Here is a 14,159-nt window from a genome sequence, read left to right on the forward strand (position 1 = left end):
AGATGTTGATAAATATCGATATATCATATTTTTGTAAGACGATAGTTTAAAAACATTAAATTATCTCTAATAAAGCTTTTAAATTGGTACTTAATTTTAACTGTTTAGTAGATGTTGGTACTTATCGATATTGATATATCGATTTTTTTTTATAAATCGAATTTCAGATAAATCGCAGATAAATTAAAATTATTGATTTTTGACGGGCTTCCACACCAAAATTGTGAGTTTGCCATGTTTAACGCCTGTTTACACTGAATAATTCAATAACACGGAATGGAAAACTGTTGTCTTATGCAGATAAATGTCAAAATCATCGAATTTGACAGTTAGGTTATGTTGTTTAACAGTTATTGACACCGATACTTTGCATTTCCATCAAAAGGTGTCGGTATACTAACAGGTAACACTGAAAAATCGTTTTTATTGCATTCCATTTTCAATTAATCGGAAAATCGAAGTGAGACATAAGAAAAACAAACGAAGAAACAAGCGCAAAGCTACCATAAGCTTTTTTTCCAAATCCAAACGCTCGTTATTGTCTCAAAATATCCGAGCATTCATCATCTAACGTTTGTATCGCTCTCCAAGACTGAACTAACACAACTCTGTTGACCTCGGCTCGTTATTTTAGCAAATACGTTGTCGAACAAATATCAAAATTTGTTTATATTCGCAATTTGCCATTGCAAAACACAACGATCGAAGGAATATCGTAGTGACCCTTGTCAATTCAATTATAATATTATCGTAGCAGCTCGGTGTCCAGTGGATTTGTATGGTTCAAACGTTTCAAGCTTAGATAAATCCTCAAGACGAAAACTGATACAGTGGCGGGTTTATTTTCTTGCGGTGTACTACGTCGAGAGCTCTGGCTTCGATTCTTTGCGCGCTCTTCGTTACTTGATGGCATCAGAGGTCTCTAAAGCGAACAATTTCAGTTAAGGTGAGTACGTGTTATCTCTGAAAGGTTCTAATGATTTTTTAATGCTATTTTTTGTATTGGCGTACTTCTAAGATACTTTTTTCGATATTTCATCTCCCTGGTGAGCCTGAGCTATACCGGATTAAAACCTATTCCTGCTTCATGAAATTTTCGTTTGAAATCACTAGTTAAAATCTCTTAATGGTCTCGATTGCATTAATTTTGCTGATAATTCTGTATCATATTCCGTCCACAACAACTAAATAGACAAATAGTAAAGTTATATCCTAAATACATCTACACGCATGCTATAGATAAGCTCGCGTTATAATCATCGAGTGACCTTTGGCAGCGAACCGATATCAAACATTAATGAGACTAGGAGGTGTGAGATAATGGTAGTGTGCCAGTCGACATGGGGGCAACAACGTTCTTGTCGACTTCTAGTGATCGCAGACCTTAACCAGCTCTATATATAACGTAAGAATCCGTTATCGTTTTGGGTTAAGAATGTGGTGAATGACGGTTTACCAGTGGTAGGATATTTTGCATTTGTTTCCACTAATTATGATTTTATTGTAATTTAAACAAAACTGGTAAAGTGTTAGGTGCTATAAACTCATCTAATATCTGTTTCTTTTTTATTATAGTGTTAATTATAACTAAACAATTCCGATACTTTAATATAATGGTAACTACTAGTGATTAATATATAAATGAACTTTTTAAAAAAGTCTTATTTCATGTCTTTGAATTGTAAATGTATCTTGGTCAGGTTTAAAGGTCACATCAACTTCTTCAGCGACTGTTTTAAGACCTCGGTCTATTAAACACAACTTCCTTGTGGTAAAAATTGCAATTCTGTTCATTTATTGCTAAAAACTGGAATAATATTAGTGTACTATAAGCATTCTAGAAATATATATTCGTTTTTTATTCAAATCTCTTCAAAACACCAGTTGATATTTTTGTTCTTTGTAGTTGTTGAGGACCTAAATAGTGTGTTTTGTGTGATGTTTTCGATTATTTCTATTGGATATTTTACAATTATTTCCGTTTTTTAATGATTTAATTGTATTTAAAACAAAAATGATGAGGTTTTAGGTGCTTTAGATCCATCTAATGTCTGTTTTTTTTATTATAGTGTAAACAATTCCGATACTTTAATATAATGGTAACTACTAGTGATTAATATATAAATGAACTTTTAAAAAAGTCTTATTTCATGTCTTTGAATTGTAAATGTATCTTGGTCAGGTTTAAAGGTCACATCAACTTCTTCAGCGACTGTTTTAAGACCTCGGTCTATTAAACACAACTTCCTCGTGGTAATAATTGTAATTCTGTTCATTTATTGCTAAAAACTGGAATAATATTAGTGTACTATAAGCATTCTAGAAATATATATTCGTTTTTTATTCAAATCTCTTCAAAACACCAGTTGATATTTTTGTTCTTTGTAGTTGTTGAGGACCTAAATAGTGTGTTTTGTGTGATGTTTTCGATTATTTCTATTGGATATTTTACAATTATTTCCGTTTTTAATGATTTAATTGTATTTAAAACAAAAATGATGAGGTTTTAGGTGCTTTAGATCCATCTAATGTCTGTTTTTTTTATTATAGTGTAAACAATTCCGATACTTTAATATAATGGTAACTACTAGTGATTAATATATAAATGAACTTTTAAAAAAGTCTTATTTCATGTCTTTGAATTGTAAATGTATCTTGGTCAGGTTTAAAGGTCACATCAACTTCTTCAGCGACTGTTTTAAGACCTCGGTCTATTAAACACAACTTCCTCGTGGTAATAATTGTAATTCTGTTCATTTATTGCTAAAAACTGGAATAATATTAGTGTACTATAAGCATTCTAGAAATATATATTCGTTTTTTATTCAAATCTCTTCAAAACACCAGTTGATATTTTTGTTCTTTGTAGTTGTTGAGGACCTAAATAGTGTGTTTTGTGTGATGTTTTCGATTATTTCTATTGGATATTTTACAATTATTTCCGTTTTTAATGATTTAATTGTATTTAAAACAAAAATGATGAGGTTTTAGGTGCTTTAGATCTATCTAATGTCTGTTTTTTTATTATAGTGTAAACAATTCCAATACTTTAATATAATGGTAACTACTAGTGATTAATATATAAATGAACTTTTAAAAAAGTCTTATTTCATGTCTTTGAATTGTAAATGTATCTTGGTCAGGTTTAAAGGTCACATCAACTTCTTCAGCGACTGTTTTAAGACCTCGGTCTATTAAACACAACTTCCTCGTGGTAAAAATTGCAATTCTGTTCATTTATTGCTAAAAGCTGGAATAATATTAGTGTACTATAAGCATTCTAGAAATATATATTCGTTTTTTATTCAAATCTCTTCAAAACACCAGTTGATATTTTTGTTCTTTGTAGTTGTTGAGGACCTAAATAGTGTGTTCTGTGTGATGTTTTCGATTATTTCTATTGGATATTTTACAATTATTTCCATTAACAATGATTTAATTGTATTTAAAACCAAAATGATGAGGTTTTAGGTGCTTTAGATTCATCTAATGTCTGATTTTTCCTAGTATAGTGTTAATTGTAACTAACAATTCTTATGCTTTAAGATTTTTACAATATTAAAATCAATTTTATGTCCTTAAATTATAATTACAATTTTGTCAGATTCAAGGGCCATATTTTACTTCTTCAGTGAGTGTTTTATGGCCTCAGTCCATTACAAATAACTTCCTTATACTTAATAATGATAATTTTGTTTATTTTTTGCAAAAACACGAATAATTTAATGTCAAAAACGTTAGTTACTTTATCATAATCAGATTTTAAATATATATTTCTTTCTATAATGAATTCTATAGGGCTTATTTGATATTTTTTCTTTAAGAATCCGTCAAGTTTCATCTGGTCAATTTTGTTTCAAATTGGTTCAAATTTTTTTGTTAAAGATATTTAAGGATGTCTTCCTTCTAATTGAGTGTCGAGGTTATTAAGAAAGTTTATATAAAAATTCCATGAATCGTAATGAACTTTGACTAGAATTTCTAACATCATAATAGCAATAGAAAAAGGGACTATTTACTATCAGTATATATAACTATTAGTGCTTAAGGGATAAATGAAATTTCAAAAAGGGTCTTTAGAATATTAAAATCAATTTTGTCTCCTTAAATTGTACTTGCAATTTTGTTGAGTTCAAGGGTCATATTTCACTTCTTCAGTGAGTGTTTTATAGCATCAGTCCATTATAAATAACTTCCTTATACTGAATGATGATAATTTTGTTTATTTTTTGCAAAACCTCGAATAATTTCACGTTAAAAATATTAGTTACTTTATTATAAGCAGATTTGAAATATATATTCTTTTCTTTAATCAACTTTCTAGTGATTGTTTGATGTTTTTTTCATGAATCCGAAGTTTCGTCTGGTCAGTTTTGTTTCAAATTGGTTCAATTTTTTTTGTTAAAGATATTTAAGAATTTCTTCTTTCTAATTGAGTGTTGAGGTTATTAAGAAAGTTTATATAAATATTCCATGAATGGTGATCAACTTTGACTAGTTTCCATGATCATAATAGCAATAGCAAAATGAACTATTCAGTATCAGAATATTCTTGTCTATTATTCGCAATTCAAATATTTATATTATAATATTTTATTAGGTCTTAATATTTTTCAAATATTAAGGTATATAAATAAAAAATACGTAGTAAAAATGCTCAATAAATCTTCTTGGTTAGTGGGTTTTTACTTAACTTTACTATGGTTCTTGAAGAAGAAAAACTATTGAAATCCATCCTACACTGGCAACATAACGAACTGACCTGTAAAAGATAGCGTTCTCGAAAATCTGACTTGATGATCCGAATTTTTTTAATGAATTTTATGTAATTTATGATGCTGTGCTTCTCTTAGTTAAAATGATTCTTTAATTTTCGTTTTGTTGCAGCTTCCTCTAAGTCAGTACATGGATTCACTATTGGTATTTGCTGAAAAACACGAATTCATCGTCCAGAATAGCAGAAAGTCCCTGTTCAGCTCGGTGACTTTGAAAATCATCACTTTCATCGACTGCTATCACATCGAAAGCCCTGGAAATGGCTCTTGATTTCTTCGCTGGATGCCTGGGAGGTAATGAAGCGGTACCGCGATGGTAGTATTCGTTCTTAACTAAAACCATTTCATTCAGGCGGTGCGGGTATTGTTGTGGGACATCCCCTTGATACGGTGAAGGTCTGCCTTCAAACGCAGAATGCTCAGAATCCGAAGTATAAGAACACCTTCCACTGTCTCCGGTCCATATTCGAGAAACAGGGGGTCCGAGGAATATACAGAGGAATGTCAAGTCCACTTTTTGGTACGTCTAATATAACATCAATAATAGTATAAAAAATTATTAAAACCTTGCATGTATTTTGATCAGCGATCTCAATGTAACCATTTGTTAAATTAAATAGCTCAGATATGTATCTATATAAAAAATAGTTCTCTATTTGGTATTATTGACTTATTCAGTATGTAGAAATGCTATGGAACGTTTAAATTCTGCTTCGTCATATTCCAGTTATGGATGTTGAACGGTCTGATGGACCAAAAGTACTCAAAGGTGGCAAAATGTATCGGACGAAGACCCAGCTCAAATCTTCAAATAATTTTCAGCCAGCTTGGCAGTTGATGCGTCAACTATTTCCAGCTGTTTATATGCGATTGAAAATATGCAAAATGAGATAAAATGGCTGCCATATGTCGAACAGTTCCAATGTTATAATTTCACTGCTTACCAAGCAAAAAAAAGAGTTTTCTGTAGCGAATTATAATTGGTGATGAAGAGTCGATCTACTTCGACAACATCATGCCCAAAAATCCCATCCACATCGACAGCAAGGTGGAATATTTACGATTACAAAGTCTTGCTATGAATATGGCGATATCAGCAAGGTATGCAGATACCTATTGACCTCAATTGAACCAATTTTTCTCTCAATAAATGCCTTTTTAAAAATGAAAAATGATCATAATACATTGAAGCATCTAATAGAAATAATAATCTAATTTAATGTGGTTGTTAAAAAATAAGTGCTCCTTTTTCTTGATCAAGCCTTGTGATGTAACGACAGTAAATCAAAATATCTCATTTTTGCAATATATGTTATAATTTTGTATATAGATAGGTAATTTATGACATAATTCATTTAAATATCAGGTTTATTTTAAACTTATCACGGCCAGCTTGACAAAATATTCCAAAAAATGTTCTCGTCACGTTCTTTTCCGTGTATTTGTGTCGCAAAATCATTTCTAAACCCTACATCTTGCAACATAAAAGAAAACATCCTCAGCTATAAACAATATCCGATATTTTGTTGTTAATAATACCGAAAAGATTTGTTTATAAATCCAATCAATGAATCTCAAAAAGTAACTGTTACAAAACAAGCCTATCACCCGGTAACGATTTCGAAAATATATAAAATCTCATTCAAAGCTCTCGTAGATGTATTCGGCAATTCGTAAATAACAACAATAATTCGCGTGTTTTAATGATTCTATCGCAAATTGGCTGTTTATTTTTGACTGGTTTTGGGCGAAGTGCTACTAGACGTGAAATTTTTCTAGTTCGGACCGATAACCTTTCGCAATCTTTTTGGCAGCTTGCAAAAACTTTGATGATAAAAGTTCGCCGATCTGTGACTCGTGACGTTATCGACATGTAAAATATGATGCTCTGTCTGTGAATATTAGCTTATCGTAGATATATTCCAAAGAATGTGGTTGAGATTTAACAATGAGCAATCAACGTTAATGATTGCTGAAAAAATGATATGCGTCGTGTAGAATTGGCATAAAATCAATTGCATAATTTGTCGATGTATGGTAATCAGTTAATATCTAAAAAATCGAACAGGTTGTTGAAGATGTCGGAGAGATAAATGAGTAAAATTGTTAATTTGGTTTGTGAAATTCTAATAATTATTTTCTAAAGTACCGCTTTTATAATATGTGCATTTTAGTAGCTTTTTGGCTGTATTTTCGACTCTCCGGTATATTGTCGGTCAGTATTTGTAATGCCTTGTGACTGCTACCTGGCCTCTTGCTTATTTGGGATATGAAAAACCTTTATAATTGACCATTGGCTAGAAGAAAATGTGATTGGAAAATACAGTATACTTTGGAAGTAAGCGTGATATATATGCCGTCTTAAACAGTTCGAACCAAGGTGTTCTAATCCTCTTTCGCTCTTTCACTTTGTCACTTAAATTGGTTAAACTCACAATTCGTGATAATTGGTGAGGTCAGTGTCGAGAAGTCTAGATTGAAAGATCCATATGAAAGATTGGTTCACATTAATTATAATTAATGCAAATAAATGAAGTAGTGTTAAGTAAAGTGTTTCACTAATTCGCAAGAAAGGCTAGCAACAAACGAAAGAGTTCCAAAGGCAGTCGGCTAAGAGATCTATCAAAAAAGTGGCAGACGAAGAGAGAACTACTTAGCTAACTATTTGTTAGTTTAGTCTAGATTTTCATTAACATAGGTTTCAAGAAGTTTTTCTTCGTTTTTGTTTCGTTTGTTTTCCCAGAAGAAGAAAAAGAAACTATACCAAACCAATATATTTGTCTATATTTTAATGACGATTCTTTTCTCGTTTTTCTCTAATTTGATCAAACATAGGTAATCCCAAATATCATTGCAATTTTGAACCTTCACAAGCTTAGGATAGTTGGTGGTAAATATTCATAAATAAGACTTGTTTTAGAGAATATAAATATATTGTTTTATCAATATAATGACCATTTACTCCGATCCATTCACTGGAACAAGTGTATTAAGGTTCAGGCTTTTTGTTATTGACATTTATTACGGTATTACAATAAATTTCACTTTTTTTATTATGAAAAATAAAGAATACTCAAGGTTTTATTAAAAACAACAACACTGCATCTGGGATATATCATTTCTAGATACCAGCGAAAAGGAAAAGTCTTAAAAGAAACCATTTAAAATCGATTTTCTAATCTGCAGAGCTACTGTTCTATAATTTATTTTGCTTTATTGATAAGAATTATCATTGATTTTTTATGAAATATAGCAGCAATATCTTTAACATTGTTAATATCGCAGATGTGACCTTTGAAGTAATACATATAAATACAGGATGTTGATAAAATTACACTTTTCACCAGATTTTGTCATTAGAAAAAGATTCAGAAAGTCTTTCGACAATGTTCAACAAATCCTGCATATCTGCATAGTTTTTCTTATTTTAATTTTCATGAAATAACTTTTAAACATTGTTAATGATACCTTAAATATTTTCTCTAAAGATCAGAATACAAACTAAAATGTTAAAAATCCTTGTATTTTGGTATAATATCTGACCCTATTTAAAATTAAATATTTAAGAAGTCGAGGTTATTTATGCGCAATTTTTAACCAGTTTTTACTAGAACTTAAATTAAAACCTCAAAACAATACCTCGAAAAAACCTCAAAACTAATATATAATATACTACTCACAGATCAAGAAATAGTAAGACCTTATAACGAATTAAAATCATGCTTTTTGTCAGCATTTTCTTCTGTCTTCCAAAGGTATTATTCATTTCTATTTCCCCTGATATATTTTTCTTTTCACTCAACCGAATTAAACTATTCTCTATTCGGTTTCTTGGATTCAGGGGACAGCTATAAATCCAACGAAACAAAATCGGGTAAATAGTGCAGTTGTGAAGTGATATAAGTTGCATTGCAGTTACTCAAAATGATGGGCATATGTTTCGATATGGTTTAACAGATATTATTTTAGATTTAGGAGATGTTTGAAGCCGAAGTTAAATTTTAAAATCTAATGATGAATTGATCCAAATGATAAGTTGATAATTTTGGGAATCAAAAAAAAACTTGATTTAGAGAAAGCAAAATCATCAAATTATTTTTTTATCATTTCGAATGCTTGAGGAAACTCATAATACTAAACAAATATTTATAGGTGTAGCAGGAATAAATGCTATAGTCTTCGGTATTTATGGCAACACACTAAGATGTATGAAGAATCCTGACTCGCTGATGTCACACACTTTGGCTGGAAGCTTCGCGGGCTTCGTCCAAAGCTTCATCTGTTGTCCGATGGAGCTGGCAAAAACGAGAGTACAGGTAATTGGTTGATCCCTCGACATTAATCGAGGAGAAAATTTTATCTCGTCCTTTGGCAGGTTGGAGGCGGTGGTAAGGATCCATGGGACTGTTTAAAGAAGATCTATGGCAGGAAAGGTGTAAGAGGGGTGTTCAAAGGTCTTAACGTGACTATGTTGAGAGAAGTGCCGGCATTTGGTAGTTATTTCTTTACCTACGAATTCCTGACGAAGAGGGATGACGAACTGCCTGTCTCCACGCTTTCCATGTTAATGGCTGGAGGAATAGCCGGTAAGATTATTTGCGTATGCGTAATCATATTTAAAATTGCTTATAACGGTTCAAGGCCAAATAAGATGATTGAGGATATTCTAAAGTTCCTCAAGATTGGAGCTTTTAGCTATGAGTAGAATGTGGAGATATTAATTCACAGTAACTCAGCTATTGGTATGAATGAGAGAACCACCTGAACACCACGATATTGTCACCGAAATTATAAAGGAGTCATTGTCGAAAATCATCTGATTCTTTCGATCATCAAGTGTCGAGGGTTTATGATCGTTACACCATTTCTTTCGCAGTTTAGTGTTGGCTGCCATTATAAAGACTTTCGTAACAGCAGTTCTTCCATTAGTACTATGTTATTTACATGCATTCAGTGTTGTCCACAAGAAGCAAGAAGTACTATATCGCATCGTGATTATATAATGTCGCATCTCCCCTGTATTTTAATGGTAGATAAAAATAAAGATATTTTATGTAATATAGATAATCAGTAGAAAGTTATATAAACATTACTATTAATGCAATCATCTTAGGAGGTCCAGTGATTGACATCACAGCCATATCAAATTTACAAAATATTTTCGGTTTCATAGGACATAACACAATATAACAAAAGTTATTTTTATTAGTGTGGCTACAACAGATAACCAGAATATTTTGTTTTATATAGGGTGGGTCCTTTGTTATTTTTTAGTTTCAAGATATTTTTAAATCACTTTTATATTGCGATTATGTTTGGTTAACAACATGAAATGTTGATCAACGATGAATTACTTTGTTTAACGAGCGTAACTAATTATTGTGTTATTTAGTGTACTGATGAAGATAGTGAACTAAAATGTAATATATAATTATAATAAAATGTCATATCATTCAGTAATTGTTCACGTTTGATTCATGCAGCAGTCATAAGATAGAAAAATAGTTTTAATCATTTAAGTATTATTAAGTATAGTATATAAAGTATCAGCACTTTAAAGTGGCCTGTGCAGTTTTAGTTAGTAGCTAGATAATAGTATTAGTTTTTTGACATATCATTGAGATAATAGCAACAATATTTACTATATATGCATAAGAGAGATGGATAGAGAGATATGAGTCCAAATATACCAAATTAGAGGGAGAGATAGTCTTACCCACTAATCTCTTTATGCCTAACAAGTTCGCATATATTCGACACAAATTATTTATGTTTTGTTTGTAGTAATTGTTTTAGCAAAATAAATGGAAGCTTTAATTAATCGCAAAGAATAACTATTTTCTCATGAATGAAGTAAAACTGTGAAAGTTCCACAATCTACATTATCTCTGTCATTATTTTTCTGCAAAATTCCTCCAGCTGGACTTATATTGTAATTGTTAAAACATGTTACGGCCACTTTAAGAGACATAATCCAACATTATAACATAGAATTGTTAAGTATTTGCTCAAAAACGCTGAAAGAACGACAATATATTGAATAAATAAAATTGACGTTTGAAATTAAGACTAAAATTAATAGAATAGAGCCTTTGATACACAGACAGTGATTATATCTATATCTTGCATATCTCCTTTTCTCTTTTCATCTTTTCTATTAATCTATCAGAGTTAACGAACCTTTATATTCGAGTAAATCACTAATTATAATACTATTCTATTGAATTTGTTTGGAATCTCGTTGCTTTATGTATTAGGTGCTTGCATATATTTTGATAATCGATATCTATTGGTGAAAATATGAAGTATCTATATAAACAACTGTAAAACAACCTAATCGAATTGCTAAATTCGATTGTTTTCATATTTCTCTACATAAAATAATAGTTCCCCATTTAGTAACGTTGTTAATGTTAATGTTAATGACTTGAATTTTGGACAATCATTACTTTCGTTGTTTCATTTTTATAAATTTGCTGGCGGCGCCCATCACATATATTTAGAAACGTATGGTGATGCTACTTCGTCATTTACCAGATGTTGATTTTAGTTTTAACAATTTGAAAGTAGTGATTTTCATGTCAATGACAAATAGAAAATGGATCTACCACTACAATCTTAACCTAGATCAAATAGTTTTACTCTCTTTATTCTTCTGACTAAACCTTCATTATCTAGGACCTAGGAAATCTCAGCATTGATGTGTTGATGGGACGTCTCTTCATGTTTTTGAATACCGGTTTCAAGATTTGTTAGTAAAGTAAAAGCTTATTATATAATGGCAGGGGAATACCTACTCAATAACCAGCAAAAATTTTTTTTTGTAATCCAGCTTGAGTTATCCACATTTTTTCTTAGCACGTAGCTTCCAACTGAGTTTAACATCAAGGGTCATGCCAAGATATTTGGCTACATTTCCATACGGGACTACTTGCTGAATTATATGTATTGGCTTGTGTTTGATTCTTTTGTTGGTAAAATCAATAAGAATTGATATATTTTGAGTCATTTTGATGTGCGATTTTTCTGCGCAGCAGCAATAACTTTTCGGTTGATTCAGCAAATATAGCAATAACATTTTCGTTGAATGTAGTCAAGTCCCATGTATATAGGTGATAAGAGACTGGTCCCAATACATTTTCTTGTGGTACAACTGCTTGTATTTTCATCAAGGGAAAATAGGCATCTTCTTGTTTGACTCTGAAATATCGATCACTTATCATGGAAAATATTTTGTTTAATACCTATTTATACTCAATAAAAACCTTCCTAAAATGACAAATGGTCAGAATATATTCAAAAACATTATAATGATATTATATACTCTGGCAGTAAAAGCCTCTTGGTCAACATTAAATAAATATAGATATATCAGTGAAAGATCATGTGCCATCTCTCAGATTACTACTCCGTATATGTTAACTATATTGCACTGGATGATTACTGGGCACGTCTAGCTTCTTGTACATATAATTCACCTCATTATTATCAACATATTGTTGATCAATATTGTTTGTTTTCATTTCAGGTGTCGTATCATGGGCATTGGTGTACCCAATCGACGTGATAAAATCGCGCTACCAAATCGATGGTGTGGTGTCATCAAAGTACACCAGTTCCTACCACTGTTTCGTGGACAGCATAAGAACCGACGGCGTCGCCTGCTTGTTCCGAGGACTCTCACCAGCACTGATCAGAGCGTTTCCAGTCAACGCCGTCACCTTCACCGTGGTGACGTGGGTCATGAAGACCCTGAACAATGTTGAATTCGAAACTACCGTCAAAGACACCGAGTGCAAGCTGGGCCAGTACGCCGACGTCATGATCCACAGTACGGCCGAGTACACGGCCTTCTTGACGTTGTGAATCGATATTATCCTGTATATTTATTTTATGTTCTTGTTGATTAAATATATAATGTTCATGTTCGTTTGATTGAATTGTACTTAATCCATTCTTAACGAGAGTTAAAATACTTGTGGTAAGAATCAGAAATCAGGAAGGGCTAGATCTGGCGAATAAGCTGGATATTGATGATTATATATAGCAATTATACTAGTTACTACTGTAAGTCCTATAACTTGCTCTGTTTTCAAAGTATACAATATAAATTAACTTCAATCGCAAAATTTTGATTATATTCTTATTAAAAATAAAATATTATAATGGGAATTTGAAATTGTAACTCTATCGTTGGTAAATAAATGATGATGCAGGAACTTATTTAGATGCCTAGTTTATCACATCGAATATTTGATTTTGTTAATAAAATATCTTCTGGATGTTATTAGTTCTAGTAGAATAGCAAGTCGAATACCAAATGAATTCTGATAATTTTATCGGTATAGAAAGACGTTTATTGAGGAGAATTGGTACAATATGTATTCATCAGAATATTTTCCATCCTACTGATGATTCTGACCGAAAGAACGATGCTTAACAGCGCTGCATTGATCTGAACAACTAGTAATCAGGAGACACTATGTCTTGTGAGTGCATTGGGTGGGGTAGAACTTCTCATTCTAGCTACAATAATATATCCTTCATAATTCTTGCAACTTGTGGTGCATGTTGTGAGTGTTGTCATGTAGGAGGATGACTTTTGTTATACCATTAGTATTGTTACGTCGTACGAATTTTTCTGCTTCAAAATTTAATTGTTCAGTTGCCTTGTGGAGTACATTTAGTTGAATTCGTTTGTTCAACTCTTCAAAATCATTCCCAGTTTGTTCTCTTATTTGTTAACGTTGTGTTTCTTTATTTTCTTATTATATTTTCGCTCAACGTCAGAATCACTCGTGTATGATCTGAAGTTAGCTCAAAATTTTCTTCGACTTTTATATAGTTTGATGTTATGTTTCTTACTATGAAGAAATCTAACAGGTCTGGGATTTTCTCTTCATCAGTCGTCCAATAAGCGAACTTATTTGGCATAAGGAGATTAGTGGGTACGACTATCTTTCGCTCTAATTTGGTATATTTGGACTGTCTTTTTATGGATATATAGTAAATATTGTTGTTATTATTTCAATGTGTCAAAAAACTAATACTATTATCTAGCTTCTAACTAAAACTGGACACGCCACGCTCATTAAACAAATTATTTCATCGTTGCTCAATATTTCGTGTTGTTAACCAAATATAGTGGCAATATAATAGTTATTAAAAATATTTTGAAACTAAAACACAACAAAGGACCCACCGTATATAAAACAAAATATTCCTGTTATCTGTTGTAGCGACATTAATTAAAATAACTTTTGTTATATTGTGTTATGTCCTATGAAACCGAAAATATTTTTTGAATTTGATATTGCTGTGATGTCAATCACTGGACCTCCTAAGATGATTGCATTAATAGTAATGTTTATATAACTTTTTACT

General features: G+C 31.4%; 1 protein-coding gene across 2 annotated transcripts; it reads left to right on the forward strand.

Moving 5' to 3' along the window:
• Positions 1-795: 795 nt before the first annotated feature.
• LOC143200059 (mitochondrial basic amino acids transporter) lies at positions 796-12,704 on the forward strand. Of its 2 annotated transcripts, none has more exons than XM_076410319.1 (6): positions 796-946; positions 4,888-5,069; positions 5,128-5,295; positions 8,928-9,091; positions 9,151-9,361; positions 12,304-12,704. In XM_076410319.1, exons 2-6 carry the CDS (start codon positions 5,036-5,038, stop codon positions 12,639-12,641), a joined length of 915 nt encoding a protein of 304 aa, XP_076266434.1. In that variant the 5' UTR covers positions 796-946; positions 4,888-5,035; the 3' UTR covers positions 12,642-12,704. The 2 variants fall into 2 exon arrangements, with proteins under 2 accessions (XP_076266434.1, XP_076266433.1); XM_076410318.1 differs by lacking the exon at positions 796-946 and adding an exon at positions 1,282-1,405.
• Positions 12,705-14,159: the final 1,455 nt, after the last annotated feature.

The sequence above is a fragment of the Rhynchophorus ferrugineus genome, unplaced genomic scaffold (genome assembly GCF_030347505.1).
Source record: "Rhynchophorus ferrugineus isolate W39M unplaced genomic scaffold, kcgeb_rfMv2 rfM7, whole genome shotgun sequence".
Classification (NCBI taxonomy): Eukaryota; Metazoa; Arthropoda; class Insecta; order Coleoptera; family Curculionidae; genus Rhynchophorus; species Rhynchophorus ferrugineus.

Coding starts and splice junctions, on each gene's coding strand:
- LOC143200059 (XM_076410319.1), top strand. CDS start 5,036: ATGGCTCTTGATTTCTTCGCTGGATGCCTGGGAG. Junction 5,296..8,927: donor AATGTCAAGTCCACTTTTTG/GTACGTCTAATA, acceptor AAATATTTATAG/GTGTAGCAGGAATAAATGCT. Junction 9,362..12,303: donor AATGGCTGGAGGAATAGCCG/GTAAGATTATTT, acceptor TTTTCATTTCAG/GTGTCGTATCATGGGCATTG.